Here is a 22132-nt window from a genome sequence, read left to right as displayed (position 1 = left end):
GAGTGTGTCAAGAAATGTTGTCCAGCAGATAGGGCCTGGAATGGGGGCCTCAGGATTCAGCCTGGTGCCCTATTCTGCTGTGGCTGAGCTGGAATGCAAGTTGCAAGACAAAGTTCTCTTTACCCTCCCCTCTCCTCTCCTCAGGCAGAAGGAAGTAGTCTCTCCTGGAGCTGCAAGCTGTGCTGCCTGAGGTTGCAGGAGGAGTAACACAAGCACACCCTTGGCCACCCCAGCTGGTGTCTCACAGGTTGTGTGCACCCAAAGACCACTGGCTCCAGCCCAGCACAGCACTAGGACTTGCCTAGGAATTTCAGTCCTTGTGGACTAGACCACCTTTCAAGTTTATTTAGGACCCCAGAGCACTTTACCCCATGGTCGTGGGGCTAGTTGGAACTCAAGTTCTGTCTGGCTGCTGGGATGGATGATTCTTTTCCAGCTAGGGCTGGTCTAAATGCTCCCTCGTGGTTACCAGGTGAATTCTGCCCTGTGTGGCTGTCTGCTGTGACAGACAGCAGCACTGAATTCCAATGCAAAGTCCCACAAACAGTTCACACTCCCTCCCCCAAGCACACAGATTCTCCCTCTGCACCACATGGCCACTGCTGGGGATGAGCGAGGGGTGGTGTCGACAACTCGAGATTGTCTTTCCCAGCCTCTTCAGTGCCCCTTTCCTTGATATAATTTTAAAGCCAGGTAGAGGGATTTTTTGGTTATGATGGTGCTTTTTTGCATGGATGGTTGTTCTATTTGGTGTTCCTGTGAGGGGGATGATCACTGGAGGTCTCTATTTGGCCATCTTGCTCCACCCCCATCTTTGAGCACTTCTTTTTTTTTTTTTTTTTGAGGCGGAGTCTCACTCTGTAGCCAGGCTGGAGCGCAGTGGCATGACCTTGGCTCACTGCAGCCTCCGCCTCCTGGGTTCAAGCAATTCTCCTGCCTCAGCCTCCCGAGTAGCTGGGACAACAGGTGTGCACCACCATGCTTTTGGTTAAAACACAATACTCCAAGCTTGTCATAATTTGTAAACCTCAGCTTTCTAAACCTCAGCCATTTCCCCAATGAACTGAAGATAACGGTGTTTAGAAATCAAGGTCTGCATTGTGTCTGGGTGTAGTGCTCATTGATACTGAGGCATCACTGCTTCTAGGTCCTCTTTAACAGACAGAGCTAGAAAATACATACACATATTTATATACACATACACTATTCATATACACAATAATTAGGTCTGCGTTTTGATAGCACCAGATAGTCAGCATGCCTAACTTTGACACCTCAGCACTTCTGTTTTAAACCCTCAGCACCTTTCCAACACTCCTCCCTTCCCCAGCCTATTCTACAAAGAAGCTCCTGGGATATGGCAAGTTTGTTGAAGGTTGTGTTTTGTGCCATTTTGTTTACTGGAAGGCGTTTTAGGCTGCTGGATAGGTTTGGATCCCTGAAAAATAATCAGAGTAGACTTTAGAGCTTAGATGATAGTCCTGATTCCTCTCATTTAATGGTATTTTCACAGAAATAAAAATCTGCTATTTTTGTAATTGGAAGAGGCAATTTGGATTTGAGGAGTCCATCGGTAGAAACTGTCCAACTGCAGCCCCTCTATTTAGTGATTACGTGGTCCATTTTGTGCCATAAGTAGATTCCCTTTTTCAAGTGTTTTTCTTCTTAAATGCTTTGATCACCAGGTTGCCTGTCATCACAGTTCCGCTGTACCCTCCTTAGAAAAAACTATAACCATAAGGAGCTGGTTATCATCCTCCTTTTTTTTTTTTTTTTGAGATGGAGTCTCGCTCTGTCCCCCAGGCTGGAATGCAGTGGCGCAATCTCGGCTCACTGCAAGCTCCGCCTCCCGGGTTCACGCTATTCTCCTGCCTCGGCCTCCCGAGTACCTGGGACTACAGGCGCCGGCCACCACGCCCGGCTAATTTTTTGTATTTTTAGTAGAGACGGGGTTTCACCATGTTAGCCAGGATGGTCTCAATCTCCTGACCTCGTGATCCGCCCGCCTCGGCCTCCCAAAGTGCTGAGATTACAGGCGTGAGCCACTGCGCCCGGCCCATCCTCTATTTTTGCACAGTTGAACTGAATCTTCCCAAAGTAATATTACTCACCTAGCAATCATAGACTAAATGAACTCTATAACTATATAACTGTAACTCTACAAATGCATATAACTATATAACCATACACTCTATAAATGCATATTGCTAGGGAGATCTTCTTCCAAGACAAGTAGGTCCCTGAAGGTGCTTCTCAATGACCATCTTTTTTCTCTTGGTTTATGGCAGGACGGCGTTCTAAATGCAAAGGAATCAATGTTTTCACGTATCTCTTATATTATATTTCTGCAAGAAGTTTGTAACATAATTCTCTCGTCTCTAATACATGGACCAATCTTTCAATATGTAGGATCTCTTTCCTGTGCCCCAAACTTAATAATAAGTATTATTCCTCAATGACACTTCCTATCTATTAGCCTGAGGATCATTCCCTGCTTTAATCTCTCAATAAAAGATTAAAAAGATAAAAGAAAGAAAGAAAAGGAAAGAAAACAGCTTGATCTGTGTGCATGTGTGTGCCAGTATGCCTGTGTGTGGGTGAGAGAGTGTGTATGTGGTTGCTGTGCAAATGTGTGAGCATTTGTCCCTTTTGTGTGAGTGTGAGTATATATGTGGTATGTGTGGCATACATGTGGATTTGTGTATGTGGTTTTAATGTGTGTGCTTTGTGTATGTGCCCATGCGTATGCATGTGAGTGTGTGTGTGTGTGTGTGTGTGTGTGTGTGTGTGTGTGTGTGTGTCTGCGCATGCACGTGCACATGATAATTAGTTCTTTGTGTGCCATTGCTGCCTCCTAGTGGCATCTATTCCTTTCCAAAGTGCTGGCAAAACAGTTGGGAAAGAAAAGAAGCCCTCATATTGAAGTCTCCTGTGTCAGGCACTGGGTACATTTTTCTACATATCTCACCTCTGTTAATTCAATCTCCCCAATCATCCCATAAAGAAAATGAATAAACTGAAGCTCAGGAAGATTATGTAACTTAGTTTACCCAGGTCACAAAGCTAATAAATGACACAACCAGATATCCACACTTCAGAATGATTTCTTTCGTACCATTTTTATACTGCTAGTTAAGCTACGATTTTTCCCAGTGGCTTCCTGGAAATATTTGCATTCTAAAGTTGGAGTTTTACAGCCTACTCCTGAAACAAGTTGGTAGAAAAGATTGTTGTATATGCAAGGCTAGGAAGTATCCTAGGTTGCTAGTTTTTATGGATACTGGTTAGGGCATTATGGCAATATGTATATCACTGAAGGGAAGGGAGAAAGAGTAGCCAGTTTATCTCTGTTAATATCCTATAGCATGAATTGTCCCAAGAGGCTAAGATAGAATAAACAGCAGAAGGAGGAATGAAATGGTGAATATTGCTTAGTTCTAGCATAAGGAAGAAATCCAAAGTCACTGTGCTAAAGGCAGTGACTCTTAGTAGCGAAAAAAAGAAAATGTGCCTCGTCATTCTTAGTTTCTGCAATCTTTATACTGTATTTACTTATTTATTCTATTAAAAAAATAGAGACAGGGTCTCGCTATGTTGCTTAGGCTGGTCTGAAACTCCTGGGCTCAAGTAATCTGCCTGCCTCGGCCTCCCACAGTGTTAGGATTACAGGCGTAAGCCACTGTGCCCGGCCTATAATGCATTCATTTGTGGTATAATCTATACATCTGTGGTCTGTAAATAGAAAGTTCTGCATTGCTTACCATTCAGTTTAAGGAATTTACCAGGTACAGGATTGTTTTCATATTTGTCTCTAACGTGTTTATATAATAATTACAATTCTTGGTATTTACAAATTGTTCTCCATCTAGAGAACTAAAAGTCATTTACATTTTTCACTCTAATGATACAGAGTATCTTAATAATGCAAAATGGTGAATCATGGAAATTTGATTGCTTTGAATGTTAGCTTATGCATATTGCTAATTTTGAAACAATAAATTAAAAATACAGAAGATACTTATATCTGTCTAATATATCTATATAACTATATATAAAATTCCACAAAAATAAAGGACAAAACAGATACTCTGCAGAAGAATAAAAGACTAATAGAGATATTTAAATATTTCAACTTCTGTAATAGGGAAAAATGCAAAGTAAAAAGGGGTGCTTTTTTTTTTTTACATGCAATTAGCACAGATCTAAAAAACCATTAATGTGAGACAGTCATTCGCACAGACCATTGAGTTAAGTTGCAAATTTGCAAAATACTTCCAGTAAGTGATTTGGCAGTACTGATCAAAAGCCTTAATGCTTTTATAATGCTCATAAGAATATCTTTTATGGAGCGAGCTAAAATTTCAACCAAGATGTATATATTCAAAGGCATTTATTGCAACATTATTTATAAGGGCAAAAATTGGTAACCACAGGAGAGTAATTAAGAAAATTGTCATATCCACATGATGATATAATAAGTAGATATTAAAAATGATAATATAGATATAAAAATTTGAGTAAATATATACGAATGTTAATAGTAGTTATTACTTAATGGCAGGATTGCACGTAAGTTTTTTCTCCTTTAAACTTTCCAGTATTTTTCAATTTCCTTATAAGGGAAATGAAACTTTGAAACCATGAAAACTTTTTATTTTTATTTTTTAATTTTATTTATTTATCTTTTTGAGACGGAGTTTCAAAAAGAAACTCCAGCCCAGGCTGGAGTGCAATGGTGTGATCTCAGCTCACTTCAACCTCCACCTCCCAGGTTCAAGCGATTCTCCTGCCTCAGCCTCCCGGGTAGCTGGATTACAGGTATGTGCCACCATGCCCAGCGAATCTTGTATTTTTAGTAGAGACGGGGTTTCTCCATGTTGGTCAGGCTGGTCTCGAACTCCCGACCTTGGGTGATCCACTCGCTTCGGCCTCCCAAAATGTTGGGATTACAGGCTTAAAAAAACTATTTAATACACGTTTTACTTTTTCTCCTCTTTCTTTACATTACTCTTTTCCTTATCTTTATCTTTCCCCTCGTCAGCTTTTCTATCTTTTTGCTCTCTTCTTTCTCCTGCCCTTCTTTCTTGTCTGCATCCTGGTTGGCAATCTCGTTGTTGATAAGGTTGTGCAGTGCGACCACAGGATGGATCAGTGAGGCCAAGTACACTACCACCATCTGGTCGTTGGTCCTCAGGTAAAAGGCTTTAACAGGCTCCTGCAGGCTAACGTCTGGCAGCAGGTTGAAGACGTCCTGCAGCTCGTAGATGATCTGGTGGTTGATGCGCAGCTTGCCTGTGGCTACTTTTTCCAGGTAGCTCCTGATATCCAGAAGCTTGGAGTTCAGTACCTTGAAACCATGGACCTGGTTTGTGATCCGCTGGGACAGAGTGCCCACCATTGTGTTGTGTCTTTGATGTCTCGTAACAAGTGTTCAACTCCAACTTCCTCAGCTTACTCTGCTCCAATTTCACTGGTCACGTGTTCAAATGTTTTCAAGATTGGAGTTCCATCATCTTGGACTTCTTCCACTGAAATGTACGCTTCTGTGGGCAGCCCTAGGTCCTTTGGATTCACGTCAATAATGATCAATACCGAGTTAGGATAGTATCTTTTCATGAGTTCATTGATGGTAATGTCATTCCTGTGTATTTTCAGGCCTGTGTGGTACCAGCCAACTATTCTTTCTCTGGCATTGACTTTCTTAAACTTTCCATACATGTTTTCCAAATAATCATGGTCTAAAAACCACATAGAATTGTCTTTGTCATCTTCATCAAAAGGAACTGCAAAACTGTTCAATACATCAAGTACTTTCTTTTGCCATGACCCCCAAAACACACCAACAACGCGCTTCTGGATTCCAACCTTGCCAATTCGGTTGAAATGATCCACCAGGCTGAGCAGCACCGGGGGTGGCCCACCACCTTCTGTACTGTCAGCTCTGGCATCGAGACACACCTCGCCCAGGCCTGGCTCCCTGCGACCTGCAAACACCGGCAGCAGTAGCGATTTCCCTGAGGCTCCATCAGGCCCAGGCTCTTCTTCTTCCCTCAGGTTTACACTTGACTTTGCAAAACAAAAAAACCAAATAACAGTGGCTTAAACAAACAAAGGTAATCTCTAGGTCTCCTACTATAGTTACTTTAATTTTACGGAGCAAGAGTTTAAATTATACAGATTTGCTGGGTGCGGTGGCTCACGCCTGTAATCCAAGCTCTTTGGGAGGCGAAGGCGGGCGGATCACCTGAGGTCGGGAGTTCAAGACCAGCCCCACCAACATGGAGAAACCCTGTCTCTACTAAAAATACAAAAAATTAGTCCGGTGTGGTGGCATATGCCTGTAATTCCAGCTACTGGGGAGGCTGAGGTAGGAGAATCGCTTGAAGCTGGGAGGCGGAGTTTGCAGTAAGCACGCCACTGCACTCCAGCCCGGGCAACAAGAGCAAAACAATGTCTCAAAAAAAAAAAAAATATATATATATGTGTGTGTGTGTGTGTATACAGATCATCAGATTTAATCCTTCAAGATGCAGGTTAGTTTAAATTACATATGAATAATTATTATCTTTCTAATTAATAAAAGCTCACATTTTCCTGTTGATTTTTTTTGTAGAGAATAATTGAATTCACATTGTTCAATGTCATCTAGACTAATTCTTAAGTTTATATTTTGAAAATAAGCAGATCCCTTTCAACATGGGAAGTATAGCACAATTATCTTCCCACACAGAAGAGAAAAACAATTTTTTTTAGGGTCCTCTTTATACTACCATTATCAACAATGTCACCATTTGATTTTTAAAAATTGAGATAAGATGTCATTTGTTTTTTAAACAAACCTACTTTCATTTAAGTCATTTGTAGCTGTTAGGAAACAATATTTTCAATAGAAATAGTGTTTCAATGTCACCCTCTTTTTATCAAAGATAAAACAAGGTTCTGTATATATTTTCCTATACTGACTTTATAAGCACAGCACAGTGTTTTCTTTATTTCCTCTCTATCCCAAAACATGATTTATATACCTTTTTTTTTTTTTTGAGACAGAGTCTCACTCTGTCACCCAGGTTGCAGTGCAGTGGTGTGATCTTGGCTCACTGCAATGTGCCTCCTGGGTTCAAGCAATTCTCCTGCCTCAGCTTCCTGAGTAGCTGGGATTACAGGTGCCCACCACCAAGCCTGGCTAATTTTTGTATTTTTAGTAGAGACGGGGTTTCACTATGTTGGTCAGGCTGGTCTCGAACTCCTGACCTTGTGATCTGCCCACCTCGGCCTCCCAAAGTGCTGGGATTATAGGTGTGAGCCATCGCGCCCAGCCACATTATTTATGTACCTTTTAAGCCAGGTGACATAATCTGAGTTGAAATGTGGTTATTTGGTATTTGTCTTATTACCTCCTACTATCTCATAAATTTTGGAGAGTGGAGACTTATCTTTTTTCTCACAAGTCCAGAATCTTTGTTGTAGTTAGAACCATTTGGGTTTACCCATCGTTCAGTCCTCTGAGAAAATAACCCCAATCCCTCTCCCCAAAGTGCAAAGATGAGCTAAGAAAGTCATGTTTATACAATAGGATGCCCAATCTCCTGGCCATATCTCATTGGACTAATTGTGCTTACCTGATTCAAATTAGATCACTCAGTTTCACTCTCCGTAGCAAGAGATTTATATTCAGAAAAGTTAGTTTTCCGGGTTTCTAGACTGGAAGCTTTATGCATAGGGTGGCCATATTCTACCACATGTGCAGAGAAAAGCACGAAAATTAATGTGCATTCACTTGGTGATTCAGTGAACATTTATGGATTGTTTCTGTATGGTAGGTACCCTGCAAGGTGCTGTCTGTGCAATGGTGAACCTAACAGGTATCGTCTTCATTCTTTTGGAAACTATAGGCATTTTTAAAAGATTACACCTGGGTTGGGTGCAGTGGCTCACCCCTGTAATCCCAGCACTTTAGGAGGCAGAGGTGGGTGGATCACTTGAGGTCAGGAGTTCGAGATCAGCCCGGCCAACATGGTGAAACCCCATCTCTACCAAAAATATAAAAAATTAGCTGGGCGTGGTGGCACGCACCTGTAATCCCAGCTACTCTGAAGGCTGAAGCAGGAGAATTGTTTGAACCCGGGAGGCGGAAGTTTCAGTGAGCTGAGATCACACCACTGCACTCCAGTCTGGACGACAGAGCGAGACTCCGTCTCAAATAAATAAATAAATAAGTAGATTACACTAATTAATATTTGATGACAAATTTTGATAAATGCAATGAAGAAAAGAGAACCAGGGGATTTGAAAGGAAATAAGGGCTGGTTTGAGAATCAGTGAAGGCCTCTCTGAGGTACTGATATTTAAGCTAAGGTGAAGAGCAAAGTGTCATAGCATTTCCAGTGGAGGAAACATTCCCTTAATATGCCTGCATATATCTGATGTTCAATAAATGTACATTGAGTTGGAAGATTATTATCTTTGTGCAGTAACTAGACATAGAAGGAAAATACATTGATTACCATAGGTGTTTGGCCATAAAACATTTATAAGACACTGAATTTTTTAGGCCACATAAGCCTGGAGCTACACTACAATGGTGACAAGAGAATATATATATATATACATATATGTATTTTTTTTTTTTTTTGAGACAGAGTCTCGCTATGTCGCCCAGGCTGGAGTGCAGTGGCATGATCTTGACTCACTGCAAGCTCTGCCTCCTGGGTTCACACCATTCTCCTGCCTCAGCCTCCCAAGTAGCTGGGACTACAGGCGCCCACCACCATGCCTGCTAAATTTTTTTTTGTATTTTTAGTAGAGACGGGGTTTCACCTTGTTAGCCAGGTGGGTCTCGATCTCCTGACCTCGTGATCTGCCCGCCTTGGCCTCCCAAAGTCCTGGGATTACAGGTGTGAGCCACCACGCCTGGCCGACAAGAGAATATTTATGTGGCTTCATCCTTGAGGTTCCTGAATAGGCTCTGAGTTCAGCAATTTCTTCCCAAATATTTGTAGAGGTCCCCAGGGTGAGTCACATGGGTGCTCTGTATATGACGGAACTACCCTATCATAGTGCTCTGTCTCTGACTGAGCTACTTGGGAGGCTGAGGTGGGAGGATTGCTTGAGCTCAGGAGTTGGAGGCTGTAGTGAGCTATGGTCATGGCTCTGCACTCCAGCCTAGGTGACAGAGCCAGGCTCTGCCTCTAAAAAAAGAAAAAAAGGAAATTCTCAAAGGAAGTTCTTCACAGTGTAAGATTAGGAATCACTCTCTTATACAAAGAGGAAGACGCTACATGAAGGGCAACTCATGGCCAATACTTTGCTTCATGAATCATCACTTTCCCCTTCAATTTTGCATATTGCCATTGAACCAGATCTCTTTAGGATGACTTGCTTTTTCTTTTTTTTTCGAGATAGAGTCTCGCTCTGTTACCCAGGCTAGAGTGCAGTGGCGTGATCTTGGCTCACTGCACCCTCCGCCTCCTGGGTTCAAGTGATTCTCCTGTCTCAGCCTCCTGAGTAGCTGGGACCACAGGCATTCACCACCACGCCTGCTAATTTTTGTATTTTTAGTAGAGACGGGGTTTCACCATATTGGCCAGGCTGGTCTTGAACTCCTGACCTCATGATCCGCCTGCCTCAGCCTCCTAAAGTGCTGGGATTACAGGCATGAGCCACCATGCTCAGCCAGGATGTTCCTTTCTAGGAGGTTCCTTGGTTCTCAGGTAAGGAGTTTCCAAGTGAAACTTGCCTACCAGTCATCTAAACATGACGTGTAGGCTTGAGTTCTAAGGTGAACACAGCTCAGACTCAAGCTGGTATCCCTTTCATGTTATATACACATAACATAAATAATAAAAATCTATATGCATATCTTAATATTTTTATTTGCATGTGTGTATATATGAATGAAAAATATATAAGTGAAAATGATATATATAAATGAAAAAAGTGACAATCAGCTTGTTCTTAAAATTGGGAAGGGAGATCTACTCATCTTATTTTCACCTAAGTAGAGGAAATATTTAAAGACATTTTTCATTTTCAGTTATATTTTTCTGCTATAGTTATTTCCTCTGAGATGAGCTTGAGCTTGTTACATTTTTTCTTTGATTTATCTTCTATTTATTTATCTTCTATTTTTCTTTTCATGTTCATTTAGACACCATTTGTCAAATTCATTTCATATTCTTTCAGCAATGCCGTTTATGATTCTAAAAATTGCATATTTTTATTATGCACAACATTGTGAAATAACTAAATCAAGCTAATTAACATAAGCGTTGCTTCACATACTTATCAATTTTGTGATGAGAACACTTAAGATGTACTCTTTTAGCAATTTTCAAGAACACGATACATTGTCATTTACTATGGTCACCACTTTGTACAATAGATCTCTTAGACTTATTCCTCCCATCTAACTTAAATTTTGTTTCCTTTGACCAATATCCTCCTCCTCCTGAGGCTGGAGTAGAGTAGTTTATCTTTTTTTTTTTTTTTTTTTTCAGACAGAGTCTTGCTCTGTCTCCCAGGCTAGAGTGCAGTGGCGCAATCTCGGCTCACTGCAACCTCTGCTTCCCGGGTTCAAGCAATTCTCCTGCCTCAGCCTCCCGAGTAACTGGGATTACAGACGTGTGCCACTACGCCTGGCTAATTTTTTGTATTTTTAGGAGAGACAGGGTTTCACCGTGTTAGCTCGGATGGTCTCGATCTCCTGACCTCCTGATCCGCCCGCCTTGGCCTCCCAAAGTACTGGGATTACAGACGTGAGCCACCGCGCCCGGCCAGTTTATCTTGAATGTATTAACTGACTGGTTAAATTCCGGCAATTGCATGCTTGATTTTGCATCCTTGATTCTCAGTACTAATGATCTGGATTATAGATCATTCCCTAGTTATAAACATGTTCAAGTATGCTTTTGAAAACTAAACATTCTTAAAAGCATTCTGTACCCTTTATTTTCCTTAGCATGATTTGTCTTTGAGACAAGGAAGAGCTGTTGGTGTTTACTTCCAGTGGGATAGGTTTTAACAAGAACCTTTTAAAGAATTTGACTCGGGTTTTGATATATCAGAGAGTGAGGAAATTTTCACTTGAGACTCATTCAACTCTGATGTCTGTCCACATAACGGATCACCCCTTCTGTGAACATCCTCCAGCCGCCCCATTTTCTGTGCTCTTATTCTTTCGCCACGGCCCCTAAGGTGATCATAAGCGACTCTGCGCGGGATGCGGGAGGGGAGCAAGATTCAAACTGTGGTGGGGTTATCCCGGAAGTTTCGACTGGGGACCCGCCAAGAGGCCCGCAAGCTGGGGTGCGAGTCTGTCGGCTGCTAGGCCAGCAGGAGCGTCGCCATGGCAACGGGGCCGCGCGCACGCCGCCGCCTGTGGGCGGAGAAATGCCCGCGCGGAAGTCTCCGCCCCCACCCTGGGGCACCGGTGGTCGCCGCCGCCGGGAACGTCGCCATGGCAACCGCACCGCAGGCTAGAGGGGTGGAGTAGGGGGCGGGGAAATGCGAGGGCGAAAGTCCCCGCCCCCGGGCTGCTGGGCGGCGGCGACCCAGCGGCCCGCAAGGATTTGAAACCGTTTGGCAGGGGCGGCGGTGGCGGCGGCGTTGGCGGCAGCGGCCGAGCGGAAAGCTTGCGTGTGGTGGTGCCAGGTTCTCGTTTTTTTCCGAATTTCCTTTCCCCGCCCCTCCCACCAGGTTCTTGAGTGGAATTTTGCCCCGGTGGCTGCCGCCCCTCCCTTGCGGGCCCGTTCGGGAAGGGGCGTCGCCCTCAGGCCCTGGGCCCGTTCTCCGGGCCTGGGGGGCGCGCGCCCCGGGGGTCCCGGCGCTGCCCGCTGTAGTGTCCCCGGCAGGCAGAGCGCGATCCAGGCCAGGACGGCTTGGGAAAGTTCTAAGTAAAGTTTGATCAGCCGGTTTGATCGGTCTGACGTGGTCCAGGAGTCTGACCCAAAGGTTTGCGACTGGGAGAGGAAATCTGTGTCCTGGACAAGGTAGGAGCGCGGCCTGGGCCTGGGCCTCGGCGGGCCGAGGAAGGGACTGCCAGGAACGGCACCGCTGGAGTTTTCAATTCCGTCCCAGAAACGAATCTCAGAACAATCAGCTGTAGTTGCGGGGACAGAACCAGGGCGCTGGTTGGTTTGCAGAAAGTCATAGGCCGCTTGGAGAGGCCCTAGCCCAGCACCGCCGCATGTGGGATGCTACCCTGTGTTTCTGAGTTAAATATTTTTAAGTGTTCAAGAGAACGACATAAGTAAATGTGAACAGCTTTTCTGATCATTGCACGGCTATTTTTATTTGTCTTTAATATTTTAAGATGAGTCAAAATAAGTTAGAAAAGGCACGTTAAATTCCATGAGCCTCTCCACAGTGGTCAGGCTGCAGCTTAGTGGAATGCATGCTGTTAATAATTTGTGCAGTGTTCAGGCCCAGCTGTCACTGTCCCCTAAGAACCTAGGTCAGTGATTTCACCTCACTTAAGCCTCAGCTTCCTTCTTCCTCTGTGAAATGACCATGGAAATGGTGCGGAAGTGGTAGGGCCGGGCCAGAGAATAAACTGAGATTTGTTTCTAAAGCACACACTGAGCTACGGGTAGAGTCAGGGAAGGCTCCTGTCAAAACATCCACACGTGTAAGCCAGAGAAAATGTGCACCTGTAATCCTTTTTAATTTGTCGACGTTTCCAGTTTTCTTTAATGACCCACAATATATTTAAAATATGATTTGATTGAACAAAATGGGTTTTACACAACTTCCAAGAACGTTTGTTTTGTTTGGCAAGGAGTGTGATATGAATGAAGTGTATTCTTTGCTTGGCAGTTGTGACTGCTTTTTTTCCCCAGACCTTTTAATACTTGTGGCTTGGTTATGTTTGCTGACTCTAGGGTAGGTAAGCCCGTTTTGTAGCTGTCCAAAAAGAAGTTTAAAAAAAGACAACATGGGTGAGTTTAATAAAAGATATGATCCAAATATAGATTGTAGCTATAAGCAGGAGTCACCCAATTTACTTCTTTTTTATTTTTGAAATTATTTATTTTTTTGAGACAGTCTTGCTCTGTGGCCCAGGCTGGAGTGCAGTGGTGCGATCTCAGCTCACTGCAACGTCCATCACCTGGGTTACCTTTGAAATAATTTATATAACTGATAGGCACACTATAATTACTCTAAGCCTAAGCCAAAGATGTTGCTTTACTTATTTTTCAATTCAGTAATTTAAATTTTCAATTCTGATAAATGGTATGAAACTTTTGATAAGTTGGAACTTAGATACAATTTGTGAATATGATGTAATTTGTTTTTAAATTATTTATTTTTCATTTTCAATTTTTTTTTTTTTTTGAGAGGGAGCTTTGCTCTTGTCACCCAGGCTGGAGTGCAGTGGTGTGATTTCAGCTCACCGCAACCTCCACCTCCCAGGTTCAAGCGATTCTTCTGCCTCACCCTCCTGAGTAGCTGGGATTACAGGTGCCTGCCACCATGCCCGGCTAATTTTTGTATTTTTAATTGGCCAGGCTTGTCTCGAACTCCCGACCTCAGGTGACCCTCCTGCCTCGGCTCCTCACCTGTCGGGATTACAGGTGTGAGCCACTGCACCCGTTCCATTTTCAGTTTTTTTGAGACAGGGTCTCACTTTATTGCTCAGGCTGGAGTGCAATGGCGTAATCTTGGCTCATTGTAGCCTTGACCTCTTGGGCTCAAGTGATCTTCCCACCTCAGTGTCCCGAGTAGCTGGGCCTACAGATGCATGCTACCATGCCTGGCTAATTTTTGTATTTTTTGTAGAGACAGGGTCTCACTATGTTGCCCAGGCTGGTCTTGAACTCCTGGGCTCAAATGATCCACTCACCTTGGCCTCCCAAAGTGTTTGGATTACAGGTGTGAGCTACCACAGCTGGCCAATAAGATGTAATTTGTATAGCAATAATTCCTTGAAGGTTTGAAATGTTAGTTTTTTTGTTTCTTTTTCCATTTCTTTATTTTTTTGGAAAAAAATTAAGGGATAAGAAGAAGCAGATTTTTAGTTTTTACCAAACGTTACTTTGATTCTTTATTTTGTTTTTTTAAAAAATGTATACTTCAATATTGCATGTCAATATAGCAATTCCAATTGCCTTTCTACTTTTCAAAATACTGTTTTTTTTTTTTTTTTTGAGACAGAGTTTTGCTGTGTCACACAGGTTGGAGTGCAGTGGCACCATCTCAGCTCACCGCAAACTCCGCCTCCCGGGTTCAAGTGATTCTCCTGCCTCAGCCTCCCTAGTAGCTGGGAATACAGGCGTGTGCCACTTTGCCCAGCTAATTTTTTTGGTATTTTTAGTAGAGACGGGGTTTCACCATGTTGGCCAGGCTGGTCTTGAACTCCTGACCTCAAGTTATCCTCCTGCCTCAGCTTCCCAAAGTGCTGGGATTACAGGCGTGAGCCACCGCGCCCGGCCTTCAAAATACTTTTTAATTAGTTGGAGATATTGCTCACTTATATGTAAATGGTCAATATAATGGGTCTGAGAGCTAGAGGTTTCAGAATTTTAATCTGAGCTTTGTGCTTGATTTCATGATTTTGAGTTAGTCATTTAATGGTTGAATTTTAGTTTCCTCTAATGTTAAACACTAACATTTCCTGCGCATGTCAAAGGGTTTATTGAGAATTAGTGATTACGAGGAATCTTTTTTATTTAGCTTTAGCTATAGATGTTCTCAGGCAAATGTTTGCGTACGTGGGCAGTATATAGTCTTTAAGCCCTGGAGTACATCTAGGCCAGAGCTATGCTTTAAAACTCTGGGTTTATGAGTTTCCATTGGTTTGTTCATCCATTTGAATTGTTGCTTTTCAACATTATGATCTCACATCCAGCACTGGTATCATAGCCTTCTGTTACCAAGTGCATAACAGATGGAATATATTGTGTACATGTAAAACAAAACCAACCAACCAAACAAAAAATGATGAGTACCAGCTAATAAGCTAGGTACTTACTAAGATGTGTAAATCATGGTCCCTGCCTTCTAGGAGCTTCTCACAGATAATGGAAGATGTATACATAATAATACACAGATGTGTAAAAAAAAAAAACAGCATGATAAATGCTGTACACAGATGTGAACAGTTTACACTGAGAACAGAGCAACAGCCAGTCTAGGGCAAGGCGGGGCCAGCTTCACTCAGGTGACATTTGAGCTGTATTTACCTGACTCTAGGTGGAGGGAATAGCCTATGAAAAGGGGGTGGGATCAGATAAGGGGTCAGGGGGGTTTGACCATGGTGAGGAGTTCATTGTGGCAAGAGGGAAGTGGGCATTTGTGGGTTGGTGTAGTTAGGCAAAGTAAGTGTGTGTGTGTGTGTTTGTGTGTGTGGTGTGAGAGACAGGCCTAAATGCAAAGGTACTTGTATGCCTAACTTTGGGTTTGGATAGTATTCTGTTTTAGGCAGTCATGAGAGATTTTTAAACAGGAAGCGATAGGCTTAGCTTTGTCATTAGGAAACTCATTCTGGAGCAGGTGAAGAAAATGGACTCAAGTAGAGAAAACTGACAGTAGGGAGACAGATGATGAGGCTGCTGCAGTAGTTCAAGTAAGTGTAGGCAGGCCTTTATCTGAGATTGTGGCAGTGAGAATAGGGAAGCAGGCAGATTTTGAGATATTTCTCAGCATTTATTGATGTATTGGTTTGTGGGGGTTTAGAGGATGGCAACATTGAAACTTCTAGTTTGGGAGATGAAGTAGATGATGATGTCATCAAGCAGAGTACAACATAGATTTATGGAGAAAAACATCAAGGATTTTTTTCTCGGACATATAAATCTAGGTAATAAATAGAACATTAGTGAATAGGTCCAGGAGCTATTATAAATGAGTCTGGAGTTGCAAAGAGAGGCTGGAGTTTGAAATAAAATTTAAGGGCGAATGGCATGAAACGAATACTTGAAGTGATGGTACTGAATGCAATCACTAAGGGAGTGTGAAAAGTCAGATCAAAAGGAGACCAAGGAAAGAGCACTGGAGAGTCCATATTGACTGGTGAAGCCAGAGCCATTGAGAGACCGCGAAGGAACGATCTGAGGCAGTAGGGGAGCCGGGAGTGGATGGAACCACTGAAGTCAAAGAAGAGTTTCTTAGGAGCAGGGAGTTGTCAGCAGTGGAAGATGCTGTGGAGATGTCAAATAGGATGCAAACTGAAGACAGCCCTTTGGATTTGGCAATTAGTGGATCACGGGTGAACTTTGAAAGATTTTTGCTACCATGATGGAGATAGAAGAGGTAATATACAGGGAGTGAGATCTGGATAGAAGTTGATGAAGTGGAGAAAGTAAGTGGGTTTGGTGAATGGAATGCTAGAATGAGGGGAGATTTTTAAACAGGAAGCGATAGGCTTAGCTTTGTCATTAGGAAACTCATTCTGGAACAGGTAATAAATAAAGGACTCAAGTAGAGAAAACTGACAGTAGGGAGACAGATGATGAGGCTGCCACAGTAGTTCAAGTTAAGTGGTGGGCGGGCCTTTATCTGAGATCGTGGCAATGAGAATAGGGAAGCAGGCAGATTTTGAGATATTTCTCAGCTGCCATCAGAGGGGAAGGAGTCAGTGGAGATGGAAAATTTTACATAGCGAATAGGCAATTGATAGAGGACAGATAGAGGGAGAGTTATTGCGTCTGATAAAGGAGCAGAGGTGGAAGAGTGTTTTCTCTGAGAGGTAAGTTGAGAGGTGGGAGGAATAACATCTTGGGGTGGTACCACCTGACTATTATTTTTTCCATGAAGCAAGATGTATGATTTTTAAATTGAGAGTTAGGAGAGGCTGGAGTTATTCAAGGGGCTGTAAGATATTTGGGAAAAGTTTTAAAGCTGCTTTGTGGAGTAGGAAATAGCAAGACTCCTGAGGGTTCAGGTAATGTTGGAAGCCATCTGACTATAAGGCAGTGCCATTTTTTTCCCAGCAACCCTGTAGAGCTTGAAGGAGGGCATCAAGGGACTGCAGCCTTGCCAAGTAGAAAGGAAAGATCTAGTGGAATAAGAAGAGAGCATTTAAGAGGACAAGAGGCGGCCGGGCATGGTGGCTCATGCCGGTAATCCCAGCACTTTGGGAGGCTGAGGCAGGCAGATCACGAGGTCAGGAGATCAAGACCAGCCTGGCTAACACGGTGAAACCCCATCTCTACTAAAAATACGAAAAATTATCTGGGCGTGGTGGCGGGTGCCTGTAGTCCCAGCTACTCGGGAGGCTGAGGCAGGAGAATTCCTTGAACCCGGGAGGTGGAGGTTGCAGTGAGCCGAGATCTTGCCACTACACTCCAGCCTGGGTGACAGAGTGAGATTCCGTCTCAAAAAAAGAAAGAAAGAAACGAAAAGAAAAGAAAAAAGAGGACAAGAGGCTAGTTTCAGACGGGTTTCTTTGCAAGATGACAGAGATGAGAAAGGGGAGTACGTGGTAGTCAGATGGAGCGTTGAGCCTCGTGAGGGATTTTGGGGCTGAGGGAGGAAGAGCAGTAGTTGGAAAGTGGCAGGATGGATCTTGATAAGTGTTTTCCTTCCATTGCATGGTTGAGTGGAGAAAGTGAAAGACTACAGAGGATGCATGAGAGAGCCGGTGGGGAGAGAGAAAAAGAGAGAGAGAATGAGAGAGATTATGAGAGACCTTGGCTTAGCTCTAATGACTGAGGAAAGTAAAGTCAGCAAGTAAAAGCTACGATTTACTTACAGAGACAGCGTAGAGAGAACTTTCTATGAAGAGGTTGTTGATGATGAAATGGTGGAAACCATTTGATAATGTGGTAAATATTAGAAGCTGGTTTAGCAGATAGAGGGTAGTTTGTGGAGCAAGATAGCTTATGAGGCAGAACAAAGCTTTTCACCAAATATAGAATTTGTAAATGGAATAAATGACAAATTGGCACTATTCATAATGTAAAGGTAGCGCACATCCCTATCAGGACATTTCACAATTTAAAGGAACATGTAGTGTGTGGATGTATTTTTAACTTAACAAATTTTGTCAAAACCTACACTTTTGATTTTTGGGATTCACCCCCTTTGTATTCAGTGTTTTTCTTGTTAATTAGAAGGAAGTATGATGACCAATATTTTACAGTTTTTAAAAAGGATTAAAAAGTTTAAATTTGGTGGGGTACAGTGGCTCATGCCTGTAATCCCAGTACTTTTGGAGGCTGAGGTGGGTGGATCACGAGGTCAGGAGTTCGAGACCAGCCTGACCAACATGGTGAAACCCCGTCTCTACTAAAATTACAAAAATTAGCCAGGCATGGTGATGTGTGCCTGTAATCCCAGCTACTCAGGAGGCTGAGGCAGGAGAATCGCTTGAACCCAGGAGGCGGAGGTTGCAGTGAGCCAAGATTGTGCCATTGCACTCCATAGCCTGGAAAACAGAGCAAGACTCTGTCTCAAAAAAATTTTTTTTAAACTTATATACAGCAAATGCACTTTTTTTGGCATATAGTTCTATCAGTTTTTACACACTGTAGGTTCTTATAACTTCCTACATAGACAGTGTACAGAAAAATTCCAACATGCCAAATCATTTCTTTGTGCCATCAGTTTGTGTTGAGACTCTGCCCCCTCTGCTAACCCCATGAGCTGCTGATCTGTTCTTTATGCCTATATTGTTTGCCTTTTCTAGAATGTCACCAAATGGAATTAGACAGTATGCAGCCTTTTGAGAAGGGCTTCTTTCACTTAGCATAAGGATTTGAAGTTTCCATGTTCTGTGTGTATCAGTAGTTCATTCCTTTCTGTTGCTGAGTACTATGTTACTGTGTGGATATGCCACAGTTTATCTAGTCACCAGTTGAGGGACATTTGGGCTGTTTTCAGTTGTTTGATGGTTATTTAAAAAAAAAATCACATTTGGATTTTTGTGTGTATATAGATTTTTCTTTTCACTTAGCTAAATACCTGGGAGTGGGATTTCTGGGTCATAGGCTGAGTGTATGTTTATTTTTGTAAGAAACTGCCAAACTGTTTTCCAGAGTGCCTGTACTATTTTGTATTTCTACCAGCAATGCATGAGAGTTTCTGTTGTTGTACATCCTCACCAGCACTTGGTATTGTTTGCATTTTTAATGTTAGTGGTATCTCAGTATAGTTTTAATTTGCATTTCTGTAATGATATTGAGCATCTTGTCATGTGCTTACTTGCCATCTGTATTTCTTCTTTGGTAAAGGGACTAATTTTTTTTGCTGATTATTGGGGTAGTTTGTTTTCTGATTGTTGAATTTTGAGAGTCCTTATGTATTCTCGATACAAGTCTCGTATGAGATGTATGATTTGCAAATATTTTGTTCTGGTCTGCGGCTTATCTTCTCAATTCCTTAACAGAGTCCTTTCCAGGACACTTTTTTTTTGTGAAGTTCAATATATCAGCTTTCTTTTTTATTTTTGGGATAAGGTCTTGCTCGGTCACCAAGGCTAGAGTTTAGTGGTGCGATCATGGCCCACTGCAGCCTTGACCTCTCACACTTTCAAGCAATCCTCCCACCTCAGCATCCCAAGTAGCTGGGACTACAGGTATGTGCCACTACACCTGGCTAATTTTTAATTTTTGTTTTGTTTTGTAGAGATGGGGTCTCACCAAATTGCCCAGGGTGGTCTTTAACTCCTGAGCTCAAGCATTCCTCCTGCCTGGGCCTCCCAAAGTTCTGGGATTACAGGCATGAGCTATCATGCCTGGTCAGTTTTTCCTTTTGTGGATAGTGCTTTTAATGTTGTATATAAGAAATTGTAGCCTTACTCAAGTTTGCAAAGATTTCCTCCCATGCTTTCTTCTAAGAGTTGTATAGTTTTACATTTTTACACTTAGGTCTGTGATTCATATTAAGTTAATTTTTATATACAGGATGAAGTTTAGGTTGAGGTTCGCTTTTTTTTTTGTATATGGATATCCAGTTGTTATGACATCATTTGTTGTAATAACTATCATTTCTTCATGGATCACACCTTTGTTGAAAATCAGTTTTTCATGTTTGTTTTGGTCTGTTTCTGGACTCTCTAATCTTTTCCATTGATCTGTCTATCCTTTCACCAATACCAATTGTCTTGACTACTGTGGCTTTGGAGTACATCTTAAAATCTGGTAATGTGAGTTCTCCAACTTTGTACTTTTTCAAAATTGTTTGGGCTCTTTAGTTCCTTTACCTTTTCATGTAAATTTTAGAATTAAGCTTATCTCTACAAATAATGCGGCTGGGTTTTGATTGGAGTTGCATTAAATCTACAGGTCAATTTGGGGAGAACTGATATTTAACTCTTATGAGTTTTTTTTTTAATCTTTCTCATCAGAGTTTTGTAGTTTTCAGCATACAAAGCTTTAATATTTTGATTTAAAATCTTTTACAGATTGGATTATGGAAGTGGGAAGTGAAGAAGAAAAATGGGAGAAACTGGATGCAGAATTTGATCACTTTGTGGTTGATATGAAGCCCTTTGTTCTAAAATTACCTCATAGGACAGGTAAGATTATGTTTGAAAATTAGATTCTTAAGATTAATTTTTTTCTTTATATTATTTAGTCAAACCAATGAACTATCAACATGGAAGAAAAACTGAATTTCTCTAGTAGCAATTTTTGCCATTGACATAGGACTGTTTACACTGAGTTGTTCGAGGGTAGATAGACATTCAGTGATAATGTTCTGCCAAACTGTGGAAAGATCTTATTGTGATGCCTCGTCTCACATGTCATGAGCTTATAGCACATGGATCTCTAAAGTTAGCTACAACCTTTTTTCTTGCATCTTTTTCTTTTCTGTATGGAAATTTTTCTTGCAAATTTTTCTTCTTTCTATGGAAAGGGCCAGAGACAGGAGGAGCCTACTGTTCTCCTGTTCTCTGGCCCTTTTGTCTATCAAAGCAGAAAATAATCTATTGGTCTTTTATGCTTATTTGTTGGCAGAACAAAATCAAGTGTGAATAAAGTTTTGTTATTATCTTGTCTCCAATTCCTGGCCTGTTATTTCTAATTATGGAATGAAAGTCTTTTTCTCAAGTTAGAGAATTTTCATGTAACTTAAGACACTAGAGAGCAATTGGAGAGAATTTTGGGGCCTGGGAAGATTCTCTAAGCCGTAGTAGGTGTAAGATTGTCTGTAAAGGTAAATGTGACTTGGTAGCTTTTGAGTGGTAGGTTTGGAGTGGGACCAAGAAACTATGGCTTTTACTTTTTCTAAGTTGCCTGTTTCCCTGAGGTGTCTGAGTGGACTCTATATTCAGTGAGGAACTGACTCAGTATTAAATATAGCAATCCCCCCTAATCTTGAGGAATACATTCCAAGACCCCCAGAGGCTGCCTGAAACAGCTGATAGTACTAAAACCTATATACGCTCTGTCTTTTCCTGTACATACACACTGATGATTAAATTTAGTTTATCAGTTAGGTACAGTATGAGATTGAAAACAATAGCTAATAATAAAATAGAACAATTATAACAATATAATGTAATAAAAATTGTGTGAAAGTAATTTCCCTCTTTCTTTCAAAGTATCTTATTGTATTGTACTCACCTATTTTTGGACTGCATTCGAGTGTGGGTAACTGAAACAGAGGAAAGCAAAACCATGGATAAGTGGAAACTGTTGCATTTATTCCAGGGAGCTGTGTTAGGAGAAGGGAGTATGATATATAAATTATCCATTCTGTGTTCACCTATTGTTCTAGGGCCTTCAGTCTTTCCTAGTCCTGGGTAAGTTGCCATGGTCTTCCCTTGAAGACCTCCTCCTCTGCCTTCTGCTCTTGACCTTGTCAGGCTTTAACCTCTTCTTTCTTCCTCTGCTATTTTTCAAATGAGTATTTCGTGTCCCATGACTTGTTCATGATTATTTGAATGATATCTAATGATATTTTTATATTGCATCCTCTTCTGATATTCATTACCTTTTTTTCTTTTTGTCTTAGATTTGATGATTAGGAAACATTTGTATTAAAATTTCTCATTGTAAATGTATTTCAAATCAAACCATCCTCATACTCTATCTTCTTTAAAAAAAGATTTTAGGGGCTGAGCGCGGTGGCTCATGCCTGTAATCCCAGTACTTTGGGAGGCTGAGGCAGGTGGATCACGAGGTCAGGAGATCAAGACCATCCTGGCTAACATGGTGAAACCCCGTCTTTACTAAAAATACACACACAC

At 41.9% G+C, this 22132-nt stretch overlaps 1 protein-coding gene and 1 pseudogene across 48 annotated transcripts in view; one reads left to right on the top strand and one right to left on the bottom strand.

Annotated features, from left to right (window-relative positions):
* Window positions 1-4899: 4899 nt before the first annotated feature.
* LOC100433231 (26S proteasome non-ATPase regulatory subunit 7-like) lies at window positions 4900-5948 on the bottom strand (annotated as a pseudogene).
* A 5431-nt stretch (window positions 5949-11379) lies between these two features.
* CEP112 (centrosomal protein 112) overlaps window positions 11380-22132 on the top strand; it is a 599014-nt gene continuing 588261 nt past the window's right edge. For 19 of the 48 annotated variants that reach the window (XR_010138342.1, XM_063718889.1, XM_063718891.1 and 16 more), the window contains exons 1-2: window positions 11458-11649; window positions 20342-20455. Coding sequence is in view for 47 of the 48 variants with exons in the window: in XM_063718889.1 (XP_063574959.1) it covers window positions 20350-20455 (106 nt within the window). In the remaining variant the exon portion in view is untranslated. Of the gene's footprint in view, window positions 11988-20341; window positions 20456-22132 lie in introns of all 48 variants that reach the window. The other 29 variants (XM_063718877.1, XM_063718870.1, XM_054537272.2 and 26 more) reach the window with 15 other exon arrangements.

This window comes from Pongo abelii, chromosome 19, assembly GCF_028885655.2.
Source record: "Pongo abelii isolate AG06213 chromosome 19, NHGRI_mPonAbe1-v2.0_pri, whole genome shotgun sequence".
Classification (NCBI taxonomy): domain Eukaryota; kingdom Metazoa; phylum Chordata; class Mammalia; order Primates; family Hominidae; genus Pongo; species Pongo abelii.
Note: the sequence above shows the minus strand (reverse complement) of the source record. Positions and strands in the feature narration are given on the sequence as shown.